Below are 16280 nucleotides of genomic sequence, written 5' to 3' on the forward strand. Positions count from 1 at the left end.
ACAGGGAATCCTCCCCTTCAGTTGGTCAACTTTTACATTTACCGCTACCCCAGTAATCACTCCTTTCAATGGCGCCATTTTCTTGAGAGCAAAACAATTCACATCTCTTGTCCCCATTTGTTTAACTCGGAGAGCCGGCTCCCTCTGACCAGCAGAAACACAAACAATTATCACAAGAACACTTCTGGTTACCCTCCCCGATTCCACAGCACCCAACTCTGTTTTCACCCACCCTGAAACCACAAATAGATCAGCCAAAAGGCAAGAGTCCACTTTTTCCAAAAACGTCACTCCTACTGTCACTGACTCATATTTATCCTGACCCTCGGTACAAGCCTCGTGCTCCGAGAACTTCACCACACCTACCACCTCCGATACTTTGACCTCATTCATTTCCATCTCTCCTCCTGTCTTCATCTCACTGCTTACATTTTCTACCATTCCTCTTTAACAAACCATCTCCTTTTTTCCCCAAAATGTTTAACCGACTCAAGCTCACCCTCTTCCTCCCCCCCTCTCTCTCTTAGACCTCCTCTGCCTCTCTTTTCCCCTCCATTCCTCCTCTGTATTCCAAGTATACCTCTCCTTCTGATAATACTGCACTTCTCCTGACATCTTGTTCTTGCCTTGTCAAGGGACGCCATTTAACCGGCTGTCACAATCTCCGTCCAATCAGCACGGACCCATCAGGATGTAGCGCTCAACAGTGCATCGCACTTAAAAAGCAGCTGCTTCATCTTGATGTTTTTCTTTTTCCAAAAACTACCGCGACGCTTTTCCATTTTAATTAAGCGCACTCTTCCACCCACCATCTCACCCTAGACTCGAACTTACGATGGTGACTCCATTTTCTCTGTGGGTTGGTTGGGCTGCCACGCCTGGCACCCAGACAAGACCCTCAATATGTGGTCTGGAGACCGGACTCCTACAACCCTGGTAGCAGGTGAACCAACTTTGGCTTATGACTACTATGACTCCCCATTGTAGTCAATTCAGTTGCAGTCATTCTGTTACAGATTTTTGATGGTTGAACAATTTATATATGCCTTAAAAAAAAAGACGAAAATGGATTCTTAGCTTTCATTTGATTGACACCACATTTGATGTGACCATATATCGAGTACAGCTGTGTACACACACACACACACACACACACACACACACACACACACACACACACACACACACACACACACACACACACACACACACACACACACACACACACACACACACACACACACACACACACACACACACACACACACTTGTGTAAGGACACATCACTGTCCATCATTTCCTGAGCAGCTCTGATGGGACTTTGTTACTGGAATTTACACTGTGGTAATCTGTGTTATGGTCCATTACCAAGTCCCTGAAATAAACTTCCAGTCAGACAGCTATAATCACAACGTCTAAATAACATGAACACACAACGTTTACACACTTGAAACACACACAAAAAAAGGGGCTCAACAGAAGCCATGTCAATGCACATAACCCCTAACATCTCTCCATCACGCCACCCTTCAACCTCCTCACTGGATCCAAATTCCAGTTTTCCTAGCATTCCTGGAATTCCGGGCCTGCCTCGTTGTGGCCAGCCAACCAGCACCCCACACACCCTCCCAACACACACACACACACACACACACACACACACACACACACACACACACACACACACACACACACAACACTCCATCCACAGCCCAGCCAGCTCACAAAGCCTCCCTCTGTAGACACCAGGCCTACATATTTACTCCGTAGTAGCTCAACATCGTAGCAGCTAAACACTACAGTAAAGCGATGGTAATAACTGATTTCCGTGCAGTGGCTCCATCAGATATAGAGTCCTTCCACACAGCAGACACTTGACTACTGGTGTGCTGAGGGGATAGAACTGTAGCTCTCACACATCTCAGTGACTACAGCAGACACAGAGCCCCTTTGAGTCGCCTACACACATGCACAAACACATGCATTCAAGCACACACACACACACACACACAGACACATGCATAGATGCAGACACACACACACACACGTCTGTCATGAGGAGAAAACCGGTGGAGAAAGGAGCAAATATCTCAAGGTTAGAGACGTAGGCGGAATCCCATCTTGAGATTGGTGGCGGCTGGGCCTGCTCTGAAATTGGAAGCATATGTCTGTGTGAACAGTGCAGGGGGGTGTGAAGAGGCAGCACAGTCTTACTAAAGAGATACAACTGGCTTTTCTCTCTGAGTGTTTGTGTTAGTGCGTGTGCATGTTTGTTTGTGTGCTTATATGTGTGTGTGTGTGTGTGTGTGTGTGTGTGTATATATGTTTACAATAACAGACTACTCTTTTGCCACGGAGTTTGCGGATGCTATTGCCATCCTACTGTAAGTACAACAGTGTGGCCATCGGTAAGGCAAACTATGATGGTCCACTCTACTTACTTCACATCCTTGAGTGTGATTGACATGCCCTTGTCAGAGAGATGATTGGTCCACGTGACATTTAACCCCAACACCCCCACAGGAGGCCACCACCCACATAAATGTGGAATCAATCTGGGAGTGAAAGGCAGGAAGTGGGGGGAATGCTAAAACCAGAGCACATCTCTCCACCCCAAATGTGGTTCCTGTCTTTTAACATGTGTGTGTGGGGATCTGGACCATAAAAGTAGGCCATTGTGAACGTCCAGGTCCCAAATACTTCATCCTCCCTTTCTGTGTCGACTCTACTGCTCAAGGTTCTACTGTAGTGGTGAGTAGACTTACTCGTGCAGTAAGAAGGCGACATCAGAGAGTCATAGTAGTATTAAAAAGGGCCTAGCCTGTGTGAGAGAGAGAGTGAGCTTGAGTATATGAGACAGAGAGTGAGTATAGGAGACAGAGAGTATGAGAGAGTATGAGAGAGTATGAGAGAGTATGAGAGAGTATGAGAGAGTATGAGAGAGAGAGAGAGAGAGAGAGAGAGAGAGAGCGCGAGACAGAAGCGTGAGAGAGAGACTGAAGGGGGTAGGGAGAGAGGGTGCAAAGCAGCATCCTGGGAAAATAAAACACACATGGTCTCTTTGTCTCCAGTATGAGCTGTGTGGACCACTGTTCCAGCTGGCTAGTTCAGGGGCCAAAACCAACGCCCCACCTAGCCCTCCACTACCTCCCCAAAATACCACAGGCAAGGTGTGGGCGAAAGGAAAGCATTACAGAGAGTGAGAGAAGAAAGGGAGAGAGTGAGGGAAAGTTAGGTCAAAATAGAGTGAGAAGAAAATGTAAGTGTGGGAGGGTGAAGGAGGGTGAGAAAAAAAGACTGCAGAGAGAGACAGACACAGGGAGGAAGAGAGAGAGAGAGAGAGAGGAGAAAAACTAGTTGTGACCCACATCCCTCCATCGTTCCAAACATGGAGAAGTGTAGACTGTCTCTCTCTCTGCCTCGGTCACTTCCTGTGCAACACGCTCTCTGTTTACAAACCCAGGAATTTCCTCCCCTGGGCCGCCAAATGATTACAAGAGCGTTTATTTCTACTCCGTCTCTCCGTTCCCTCTTTCTTTACCTTCACTCTCCTACTTGACCATCGTTCCAGGTTTTCCTACTAACTTGTACCTTCTCTCTATTCCCTTAGTGAGATACTCAGAGCTTTCTGGTATCGGTGATGACATCAGTATGGCTGGTGGTCTTTCTTTATCTTGATGCTTCATCTCGTTTCACCTTGCCAGCACACCCCTCCGGATCTCAAGTCCTCTATTAACGAGAGAAAAGCTCCACTCCACTCACATCTCGCTAACACAACTGTAGAGCACTGTACCACAAAAAGATACACACCTTCAACCTGGGCCACATTAATACTGCACCCACCCACTGCCCATTCAGCAAACTAGCACACACACCCCCACACAAACTGGTGGCAGGTTGCCTAGCGGTTAGAGCCAGTAAACGAAAGGTCGCAGGATAGAGTCTCCGAGCCGACAAGGTGAAAAATCTGTCGATGTGCTCTTGAACATTTAAACATTTTTTTTTAAACATTTTAAACATTTTAGTCATTTAGCAGACGCTCTTATCCAGAGCGACTTACAGTAGTGAATGCATACATTTCAAACATTTTTTCTCGGTACTGGTCCCCCGTGGGAATCGAACCCACAACCCTGGCGTTGCAAACACCATGCTCTACCAACTGAGCCACACGGGACCTTGAGCAAGGCACTTAACCCTAATTGTTCCTGTAAGTCGCTCTGGATAAGAGTGTCTGCTAAATATATAAAATGTAAATCCACACACACACACACACACACACACACACACACACACACACACACACACACACACACACACACACACACACACACACACACACACACACACACACACACACACACACACACACACACACACACACACACACACACACACACACACACACACACACACACAATTTAGGTGCCTGCAATTCACCAAACAGATGAGAAAGTGGGAGATTAATGAGATTCTTTGAGGTATACGTGCACCCCCACACACTGATGCTTGGTTTAAAACAACAGGCGCTGACGCATCACGAGCCAAGTACAGAGGAACAAAAACACACTGGGATGACTGCATGGGGATTTTCACTTGATGAGCTCATCTCGCTGCAGTAGGAAATCCAGTAGGAGTGAGGTCAAAGGTCACAGGAGGAAAACCAGGCTGACTCCACTCAGGGCCGGACCACAGAGAGAGGGAAGGAGGATAATGAGGTCAGACTCTACTAGTGAGAGTGACCCGTCAGCCCTGACTGCTGATTGAATATTTCCCCGATAATTTACAAAATGTTCCATCCTGAGAATAAATCACTTTTCCCCCTGGAGTATTTCCCGCCAAAACCAGAAGTGTCATTCTAAAGCATATAAATATAACTGGGTTTTGATTTGAGCTTTTATCGGCTTGAAAATTCAACCCTGATGCTACCTGATCTTGATGAGCCATACATTAAATGCCTTTTATGAGCCCTATATTAAAGACATTTTATGAGCCCAAGCCCAAAAAAGCCCAAATGATTGTGCCATTATCCAATAGGCCAACATTGCCTATAATATATAGGCTACCACACTTCACACAAGTTACAACAGAAAAACATAGAAGCCCATAGATGTAGCTATGCTCTCTTGGGTAAATAAATGATACAAGCTCCAGTAGGCTAATCTTTTTGAAGGTGGACTGTATAGACTGTATTAGACTACTTCTTCCTTCTCTCTCCATTGTTGCTTCATTACTTCCTCGCTTTCAACAGTTAAATGAAATATGTTCCGTGGTCCTTATCTTCATCGTTGTAATGACACGCTTGAATAATTAAGGACTAGAACAAGATGCAGACGGCTTTCACTTCTCTTCAGGAAGATCGAATGGTTATGGGTGACGGGTCTAAATAAATAACTGACACAGCCATCACGCATTCGCTCTTCTCCCTATGAGTTCTACTGGCTGCTGAAAACAAGAGCTTGCATCCCTCTTCGAATAGCCTTTTAGTAGTCTATAAGAAATGCACACAAACAAATTCCAGCAAGCTATTCTCGTCTAGCTTTTTGTGGGACTAAGAGCTAAAGAGCATTTTTTTTAAAGTCCAGCGGTGTACAGGTGCGGATTGCACAAGAGACAGAGGCTATACACCTATGTATAGCCCATCATTCATTAGATATATGGCTAATACCGCATTGAATGAATTACCTGAAAGGGGTAGGCTAGGACATCTGTATGAAAAGGATGATCTATTTTGGATGCAAATTGAATGGAATTGTTGGAGAGAGAGAAAGACTGCGAGAGCATGCTCCTGTAAATCTACGTAGTTCTGTCCTTGAGCTGTTCTTGTCTATTAATGTTCTGTATTATGTCATGTTTCATGTTTTGTGTGGACCCCGGGAAGAATAGCCGCTGCTTTTGCAACAGCTAATGGGGATCCTAATAAAATACCAAATACCATATGCACTGATTTAAAGCAACTATATTCGAGTGAAATAAATAAAATGTACAATAAAAAAAATAAGGTGGCTCCCAAAAAGCAGATGGAGATGTGTAAATTAGATGCGCATTCAGTCATTATATTACGGTATCATAGGCTATGCTGCAGCAAATATAGGCCTACCTGTCACAAGAAAGAAAGTGACCATGTTGAGATGAAACATGCATTGTGAACGGCGCTCCTCCTGAGATGCGCTGTCTGTCCCCACCCTGAGCGTTGATGATTGATCATGCAGAGAGAAGGCCGTAGAGAAGCCAGATTTAGACGTCTTAAATAATTTAACAGTTCCATTTCACATCATGCTGTTCATATAAATCATTTATTGTAATTTACCCGTTTCTCACAGTTATTTATCCCGGGAAAGGGGAGTGGGTTTGGGCGGGAAATATTGGTATATCTCGTTAACCCGTTATCCGATATTCAACCCTACCCCTGAACCCTGGCGTACGTTTATGGTGTTTTAATTTTAAATTTTTATTTAACCTTTATTTAACTAGGCAAGTCAGTTAAAAACACATTCTTATTTACAATTTAGAAGGAGAGTTACACTGTTATGAGGCCTACATTACACATACAGTGCCTTGCAAAAGTATTTATCCCCCTTGGCATTTTTCATATTTTGTTGCATTACAACCTGTAATTTAAATTGATTTTTATTTGGATTTCATGTAATGGACAAAATAGTCCAAATTGGTGAAGTGAAATGAAAAAAATTACTTGTTTTAAAAAAAAAAAATCTAATGGAAAAGTGGTGCTATGAAGCCCTTAAATAAGATCTGGTGCAACGAATTACCTTCAGAAGTCACATAATTAGTTAAATGAAGTACACCTGTGTGCAATCTCAGTGTCACATGATCTGTCACATGATCTCAGTATATATACACCTGTTCTGAAAGGCCCCAGAGTCTGCAACACCACTAAGCAAGGGGCACCACCAAGCAAGCGGCACCATGAAGACCAAGGAGCTCTCCATATAGGTCAGGGACAAAGCTGTGGAGAAGTACAGATCAGGGTTGGGTTATAAAAAAGTATCAGAAACTTTGAACATCCCACGGAGCACCATTAAAACCATTATTAAAAAAATGGAAAGAATATGGCACCACAACAAACCTGCCAAGAGAGGGTCGCCCACCAAAACTCATGGACCAGGCAAGGAGGGCATTAATCAGAGGCAACAAAAAGACCAAATATAACCCTGAAGGAGCTGCAAAGCTCCACAGCGGAGATTGGAGAATCTGTCCATAGGACCACTTTAAGCCGTACACTCCACAGAGCTGGGCTTTATGGAAGAGTGTCCAGAAAAAAGCCATTTCTTAAAGAAAAAAATAAGCAAACACGTTTGCTGTTCACCAAAAGGCATGTGGGAGACTCCCCAAACATATGGAAGAAGGTACTCTGATCAGATGAGACTAAAATTGAGCTTTTGGCAATCAAGGAAAACACTATGTCTGGCACAAACCCAACACCTCTCATCACCCCGAGAAAACCATGCCCAAAGTGAAGCATGGTGGTGGCAGCATCATGCTGTGGGGATGTTTTTCATTGGCAGGGACTGGGAAACTGGTCAGAATTGAAGGAATGATGGATGGTGCTAAATACAGGGAAATTCTTGAGGGAAACCTGTTTCAGTCTTCCAGAGATTTGAGACTGGGACAGAGGTTCACCTTCCAGCAGGACTATGACCCTAAGCATACTGCTAAAGCAACACTCGAGTGGTTTAAGGGGAGTGGTTTGACCCCGTCTAGTCAAAGCCCAGACCTCAATCCAATTGAGAATCTGTGGTATGACTTAAAATTGCTGTATATCACCAGAACTCATCCAACTTGAAGGAGCTGGAGCAGTTTTGCCTTGAAGAATGGGCAAAAATCCCAGTGGCTAGATGTGCCAAGCTTAGAGACTTACCCCAAGAGACTTGCAGCTGTAATTGCTGCAAAAGATGGCTCTACAAAGTATTGACTTTGGGGGTGGGGAGGGGAATAGTTATGAACGATCAAGTTCTGTTTTTTTGTGTGTCTTATTTCTTGTTTGTTTCACAAAGAAAAATATTTTGCATCTTCACAGTGGTAGGCATGTTGTGTAAATCAAATGATACAACCCCCCAAAAAAATCTATTTTAATTCCAGGTTGTAAGGCAACAAAAATCGGAAAAATGCCAAGGGGGGTGAATACTTTCGCAAGCCACTGTATATTACATGGTTAATGATGAAATATGGGAAAGATATCTTTCTTTCAAATAGTTAAATTCTTCAAAATGCACCCAATCAACTTCAATATACCATAGGCCTAAACAAAAGCACAAGCATTTTCCCAAAGATTGTTTGGCTCAACAACTGAGCGGTAACTGTAATTCAATAAAGTCAGTGGCATCCCAGAATGCATTGCGTGATGGAGCCCTGTGGTCAGGCTGCTGTTTACATTAACCTCTAATCAGGCCTCCCTGGAGACCTCAGAACTAGGCCAGCGAACTACAGGGGCCAGGCAGGCCCACCCCACCATGCAGGCCAGACCAGACCATGGCTTGGGCCGTCTCTCTCTCTCTTTCGCTCACTCTGAATCTCTCTCTCTCTCTGGGTCGTTCCACCTCAAAAGCACAAGAAAGAGAATTTTGACATTCACCATCTCAGATTATTCTGAAAGAGTTCCTGTTCTTAGAAACAGACAAGATTAGCTAGCATTCCTTCAACATTATTTTGTTGAAATATAATTTGATCTCTGAGAAATGAAGCAAATTTGATTGCATCCAAATTGGCCATTTTAATTTACAGGTTATTCAATAAGTACACCTAGTGTCCTAATATTGAGTTGCACCCTCTTTTCCCCTCAGAACAGCCTCAATTCGCCAGTCGTGGACTCTACAAGGTGTCAAAAGCGTTCCACTTGATACACACGGGAAACTGTTGAGTGTGAAAAACCCACACTCAAACCAGTGGGCCTGGCACCTACTACCATTCCCCGTTCAAAAAGGCACTTACAGTACATTCGGAAAGTATTCAGAACAATTCCCTTTTCCCACATTTTGCTACGTTACAGCCTTATTCTTAAATTGATTAAATGAAATGTTTTTCTCATCAATCTACACACAATACCCCATAATGACAAAGCAAAAGCAGGTTTTTAGATTTTTTTTTCAAATAAAAAAACGGATTCCTTATGTAAATAAGTATTTAGACCCTTTGCTATGAGACTCGAAATTGAGCTCAGGTGCATCCTGTTTCCATCCATTTGTCATCCTTGAGATGTTTCTACAACTTGATTGGAGTCCACCTGTGATAAATTCAATTGATTGGACATGATTTGGAAAAGCATCCAGCCAAGACCATGCAGGAGTGGCTTTGGGACAAGTCTCTGAATGTCCTTGAGTGGCCCAGCCAGAGCCCGGACTTGAACCCGATCTAACATATCTGTAGAGACCTGAAAATAGCTATGCAGCGACGTTCCCCATCCAACCTGACAGAGCTTGAGAGGATCTGCAGAGAAGAATGGGAGAAACTCCCCAAATACAGGTGTGCCAAGCTTGTAGCGTCATACCCAAGAAAACGTGAGGCTGTAATCGTTGCCAAAGGTGCTTCAACAAAGTACTGAGTAAAGGGTCTGAATACTTATGTAAATGTGATATTTCCGTTTTTTTTATTTTAAATTTTTTTTTTTTAAATATGCCCCAAAAAATAAAAACCTGTTTTTGCTTTGTCATTATGGGGTATTGTGCTGAGATTGATGAGGGGGGAAAAAAATGATTTAATCAATTTTAGAATAAGGCTGTAACGTAAATAAATTACCCTCTGAATGGCACACATACACAACCCATGTCTCAATTGTCTCAAGATTTAAAATTCCTTCTTCAACCTGTCTCCTCCCCTTCATCTACACCAGGGCTGCCCAACCCTCTTCCTGGAGATCTACTGTCCTGTAGGTTTTCAGTTCAACCCTAATTTAGCATATTTGATTCAGCTAGTTAAGGTCTTGTTGAGTAGCTAATTAGTAGAAGCAGGTGAGTTAAATTAGGGTTGGACTGAAAACCCACAGGACGTTAGATCTCCAGGAAGAGGGTTGGACTGAAAACCCACAGAACGGTAGATCTCCAAGAAGAGGACTGGACTGAAAACCCACAGAACGGTAGATCTCCAGGAAGAGGGTTGGACTGAAAACCCACAGGACGGTAGATCTCCAGGAAGAGGGTTGGACTGAAAACCCACAGGACAGTAGATCTCCAGGAAGAGGGTTGGACTGAAAACCCACAGGACGGTAGATCTCCAGGAAGAGGGTTGGACTGAAAACCCACAGGACAGTAGATCTCCAGGAAGCGGGTTGGACTGAAAACCTACAGGACAGTAGATCTCCACGAAGAGTGTTGGACTGAAAACCTACAGGACAGTAGATCTCCAAGAAGAGGGCTGGACTGAAAACCCACAGGACGGTAGATCTCCAGGAAGAGGGCTGGACTGAAAACCCACAGGACGGTAGATCTCCAGGAAGAGGGTTGGACTGAAAATCCACAGGACAGTAGATCTCCAGGAAGCGGGTTGGACTGAAAACCTACAGGACGGTAGATCTCCAGGAAGAGGGTTGGACTGAAAACCTACAGGACGGTAGCTCTCCAGGAAGAGGGTTGGGCAACCCTGCTCTATACTGATTGAAGTGGATTCAACAAGTAACATCAATAAGGGATCATAGCTTTCACCTGGATTCAGGTGTTCCTAATGTTCCTAACAATGAGTTAAGACATGAGGAATCCAAAGGAATGGTCAACAACAAAAAAACACGGACCCCCCTACGCATATCCCACCCCAACAACAAGTATATAGTATCAGTTCTCTGTCTGACAAGTAGTATGGAGATGCAGCTCAGAGTATTGTTTCCTTATCCTCTGTAATGTATTCTCAGTGAATTTGGTCATGTTTCTTTCCAGCTGTTCAGAGAAATGACTCAATGAAGTTGATAGGTTTATGTCCTTCTAGGCAGAGCTGCAAAGAAAAAGCCATATCTCAGACTGGCCAATAAAAATAAAAGATTAAGATGGGCAAAGGAACACAGACACTGGACAGAGATATGGCTTTTTCTTTGCAACTCTGCCTAGAAGGCCAGCATCCCGGAGTCGCCTCTTCACTGTTGACGTTGAGACTGGTGTTTTGCGGATACTACTTAATGAAGCTGCCAGTTGAGGACATGTGAGGCGTCTGTTTCTCAAACTAGACACTCTAATGTACTTGTCCTCTTGCTCAGTTGTGCACCGGGGCCTCCCACTCCCATTTTTATTCTGGTTTGAGACAGTTTGCGCTGTTCTGTGAAGGGAGTAGTACACAGCATTGTACGAGATCTTCAGTTTCTTGGCAATTTCTCGCATGGAATAGCCTTCATTTCTCAGAACAAGAATAGACTGATGAGTTTCAGAAGAAAGTAATTTGTTTCTGGCCATTTTGAGTCTGTAATCGAACCCACAAATGCTGATGCTCCAGATACTCAACTAGTCTAAAGACTGCCAGTTGTATTGCTTCTTTAATCAGTACAACAGTTTTCAGCTGTGCTAACATAATTGGAAAAAGGTTTTCTAATGATCAATTAGCTTTTTAAAATACTAAACTTGGATTAGCTAACACAACGTGCCATTGGAACACAGGAGTGATGGTTGCTGATAAAGGGCCTGTGTAGATATTCCATTAAAAACAAATCTGCCGTTTCCAGCTACAATAGTCATTTACAACATTAACAATGTTTACACTGTATTTCGGATCAATTTGATGTTATTTTTATGGACAAAAAATGTGCTTTTCTTTAAAAAACAAGGACATTTTTAAGTGACCCCAAGCTTTTGAACGGTAATGTATATATATCTTTAACTCTGCATTTTTGGAAAAGGACCAGTAAGTAAACCTTTCACTGTTAGTCTGTTGTTTATGAAGCATGTGACAAATTCAATTAGACTAGATAAAGGCTAAAAACTTAGCATTTGAAGGAAACCAATTTGGGTACACTATCCCTTTAACGTTGAGGGGGGGTTCTTAAAAAAAAAAAAAATGGTAATATCAGCATGTAGAATGGGACATAAACCTAACAACTTCAATGACAAATTTCTCTGAAAAGGTGGGAAAATAAACATCACCAAATTCACTACATTACATAGGATGAACCAACAATATTCAGAGCCACAGCTCCATACAACTAGTCAGGCATAAAGGACTGATACTGTCGAGTTGCTGTTGGTTTGGGATTGGCGTGGGGGGGTCCGTAGGTGGCTTTCTTTGAATTCCTCATGTCTTACTCATTGTAAGAAAAAGTTTGGTCCAAATCAGATGTTAGTACTATATTTATTGACTATTATATGAATCCTATGAATAAAAAATTGACAATTTGGCTCCAACCAATTGGCTTAATTTCTCAGATATGAAATTATATTTCAACAAAATAATGTCGCAGGAATGCTAATCTTATCTGTTTCTAACTATAGAAACAATCTCAGAACATTCTGAGATGGTGGGTGTCATGGCTTCCTGGAATGAGAGACACACACACACACACACACACACACACACACACACACACACACACACACACACACACACACACACACACACACACACACACACACACACACACTTGCTGCGGGCCACATAGGATGATGAAGACTTGTCTATCTCATTCTTGCTCTCTCTCCCTTTCTCACAGTTCTACATTACTGCACACACACAAGCACACACAAACCATACCCCACCACTCCATAACCTAGATAGTAAAACACTATTCCACACCATACATGGACTGGTGTTTAAGAAGATTCTGCACTTCAACACAAAGTGAGAGATGGAGAGAGTGTGTTTGTGTACGAGAGAGAGAGAGCCTAGGAAAGAACAGCTCTCCCAATTGACCTTTCCCCACAGCATATACTCAACAGACGCTTCAAAGTCTGACTGACTTTAATAGAGATGGCAGTTCATTTAGAGCCAGGCTCCAAACAGAGGTCCTCGGGCAACAGGATGTGCCTCTCCAACATGGGAGGAAGCCCGTGGATAAAACCACTTCCTTGTTCTGTAACAGTAACAGTTAATAACAGCTCCAAATGAGGGAATGTGGTTGAGATGGAATATTTTGCTCAGTCAGCATGAGATAAGCTGTGAAACAGCCAGTTAAGAGCGCTAATGAGAAAAGATGAAGGACTGGCTGCTTGGAATGGTAATGGATGATATTCCTGTGACTGTTTTGGGGGGTTTGAGAGTGTTATGGTCTTCTACTTTAGCAGATGCGTTACTGCTGATGTGTTTGCTTTAGTTTGCGTCCTCTAGGAGAGCCTGGGATGTAAGGCTACTTGGGATCATTTAACAACATACAGGTTAGATTTGTTAGAATTTGACACAACTTGTTACTTAGGACCAACCTTGTCTGCTGTTAGCTCTCTGATCTTGATGATCTGCACCCGGAACTTCATGAGCAGGGCTTCCAGGACGAAACACTTCTCCTTCCAGTCCTCCTGTCCCAGGGCCTCCTCTGCCTCAGCCATGGCCCCTGTCCCCTCCAGCCCCTGTGGAACACAGAGAAAGATACATTCATGACAATGGTGCAGTCACCTCTACTTAGTATTGTTACTTGGGAATTCTGATAAGAATGGCAGAATCGTCCTTCCGTTAAGATCCTTTCCCCTACGTCGTGGACTGTGAAAGAGAGGGTAGATGAGATGCATACAGCTGAGGCGGATAGACAGAGAGTAGCCAACACTGACACAGAGTAGCTGTTGTTTTGAAACTGTAACTGTATTTCCCATCTGGCACCCCTCAAATGTTCCAAGGATGGGCTTGACTAGGCTGGACTGGACACAACTGGTAGTCAAAAAGAGCAACGTGAGAGAAACGTGTATGGGCAATTCCACGTTAACAGAATTACACTTTGACTCAGGTTTTTTTAAATGTAAAATGTACGCCAAACAAGGACTACTTTTAACAACAAGAAAACTTGATACAAAGATTAAGGCAGAGACTATTTCATTGTATACTAGAAAACTCTTTAATAAGGCAGTTGCGAGGGAGATCTACAGTATCTCTGGTTTCACAGGGAAGAACTCCAAGAGTAAATGCTAACATGCCACTTATATAGTGGGAGGTGATAATACAATCATATTGTTATTTTATACAAGCAACAGTTCAGGAACAAAATGCCCTTGTGTTAGGGTACAGACATACCAGGAGTCTATGAAAGGCATAACATCACAGTCCAACACAGAACACATCCCTTAAGAAGTGAAAACAGCTCACCCCAAATTCTGCCACTACAAGATGCAAACTTTGTAATATAGATGGCATCATAAGGGAGGAAAATTTGGTGGATATATTGACGCAACATCTCAAGACATCAGTCAGGAGTTAAGGCTTGGTCACAAATGGGTCTTCCAAATGGACAATGACCCGAAGCATACTTTCAAAGTGGTGGCAAAATGGCTTAAGGACAACAAAGTCAAGGTATTGGAGTGGCCATCACAAAGCCCTGACCTCAATCCCATAGAAAATGTGTGGGCAGAACTGAAAACGTGTGTGGGAGCAAGGAGGCCTACAAACCTGACTCAGTTACACCAGCTCTGTCAGGAGGAATGGGCCAAAAGTCTTCCAACTTATTGTGGAAGCTTGTGGAAGGCTACCCGAAACATTTGACCCAAGTTAAACAATTTAAAGGCAATGATACCAAATACTAATTGAGTGTATGTAAACTTCTGACCCACTGGGAATGTGATGAAAGAAATAAAAGCTGAAATAAATCATTCTCTCTACTATTATTCTAACATTTCACATTCTTACAATAAAGTGACCTAAGACAGAGAATATTTACTAGGATTAAATGTTAGGAATTGTGAAAAACTGAGTTTGAATGTATTTGGCTAAGGTGTATGTAAACTTCCGACTTCAACTGTATATATTAAGTAAAGAAGTGGCCCAAGGCAGTTACTCCGCAGTATTCCAAGGTTTAAACATGAGGGGAAGAAAACAACCCATTGATATAGGTTCACTGTTTCCTGTCAGTTAGATATGACTGTTCCCAATTTAATGCTACCTCCTTAAACCCATAATGCAATAATTGTGTCAACATTATTTAAACGACCCATTAAATCAAATGCTGCACTAAAATAAAAAAAATAATACACCCACAAACCTGCCGTTATCCATAGTACTGAGCCACTGGTCAGTAATGTAAACCTATTTAGTGGTAGTAGAATGTTTTTTGCGATAAGCATGCTGATTGGCTGTGATCAGACTGTTCTTTTCCATGTACTCCCATATTTGTCTACTCACAATACCATCCAATATCTTACTGAGTGAAGGGAGTAGACTAATTGGTCGACTATCGGCAGGAGTAATGGGTTCTTTGCTCTCTTTCGGGATTGGACACAGTTTAGCATGCTTCCCTACATTTGGAAATGTCCCATTTTCCAGTGACCAATTAAATATTCAGTGGAGCTGCAATCTGGGGAGCAGCATAGCGAAGTAAAAACACTGTCCATAAGATCATAACCTGTAGATTTACCATCGGGTAATGCCTTCAATAGGTTTAACACCTCCTCTACTGACACCATATGTAGACTAAAAGAGCAGGTTTTTTGGCTCATAATATGATCATCAATCTATTGGACAATAGCTTGTTTGGAAGAATGGGTGTTTACATTATCGCTCAGTAAATTAATTTTCTTTGTAAAAAGAAAAATCAGCAAAACGATTGGCAATATCAGCTGGTTTTGTTATTGTTCTCCCGTCAACCTTCACACTAGATGGGCATGATGAAATAGATGTCCCAAGTAAACCCTTGACAATCAATAAAAGCATTTAGTAAAATAACGTTTTTTTTCTTACGATTTAATTTAACTGCCTGATTACATAGTGTTCAACAATTCTGTCAATCAATTTCTGGTTTAGATTTGGCTGCTAAGACTTCTTTGACAAAATGCCTCACCCATGCAGTTGATCGTAAATCCATGGAGATGGACGAGCCCCAACGGTACTCTTTTTTACGGGTGCATGATGGTCCATTACCTCAGTGAGCATATCAATAAAACATTCTGTAGCGTGATTTAAATCATCCTCTAGATAAATCCGCTCCCAGGGTACAGCAGCCAAATCATTTTGAAATAGCTCATGATTAAATGTATCTTGACCACAATCCTTGGGGGTTTCTTTGGAACCTTTGTGTTCATGGCTATGGTCACAATATTATGGTCTGTCCAGCCCACTGGCATTGATCTGGCTTTTAAGCATTGCAATGGTATACTAGGACACCTTAGAGCTAGGAGGTCTATACACTCATCCTACCAATATGGCTGCCTGGTGAGGCAGATGTA

The 16280-nt window shown here is 42.8% G+C and overlaps 1 protein-coding gene across 3 annotated transcripts in view; it reads right to left on the reverse strand.

Annotated features, from left to right (window-relative positions):
* The window catches only part of plekhh2 (pleckstrin homology domain containing, family H (with MyTH4 domain) member 2), an 81466-nt gene that overhangs the window by 58296 nt on the left and 6890 nt on the right, over nt 1-16280 (reverse strand). For all 3 annotated transcript variants that reach the window (XM_082964718.1, XM_082964717.1, XM_014154132.3), the window contains exon 2: nt 13341-13484. In XM_082964718.1, coding sequence (XP_082820844.1) covers nt 13341-13463 — 123 coding nt within the window. In that variant the 5' untranslated portion in view covers nt 13464-13484. The remainder of the gene's footprint in view (nt 1-13340; nt 13485-16280) is intronic.

The sequence above is a fragment of the Salmo salar genome, chromosome 18 (assembly GCF_965601325.2).
Source record: "Salmo salar chromosome 18, fSalSal1, whole genome shotgun sequence".
NCBI classification, from domain to species: Eukaryota; Metazoa; Chordata; class Actinopteri; order Salmoniformes; family Salmonidae; genus Salmo; species Salmo salar.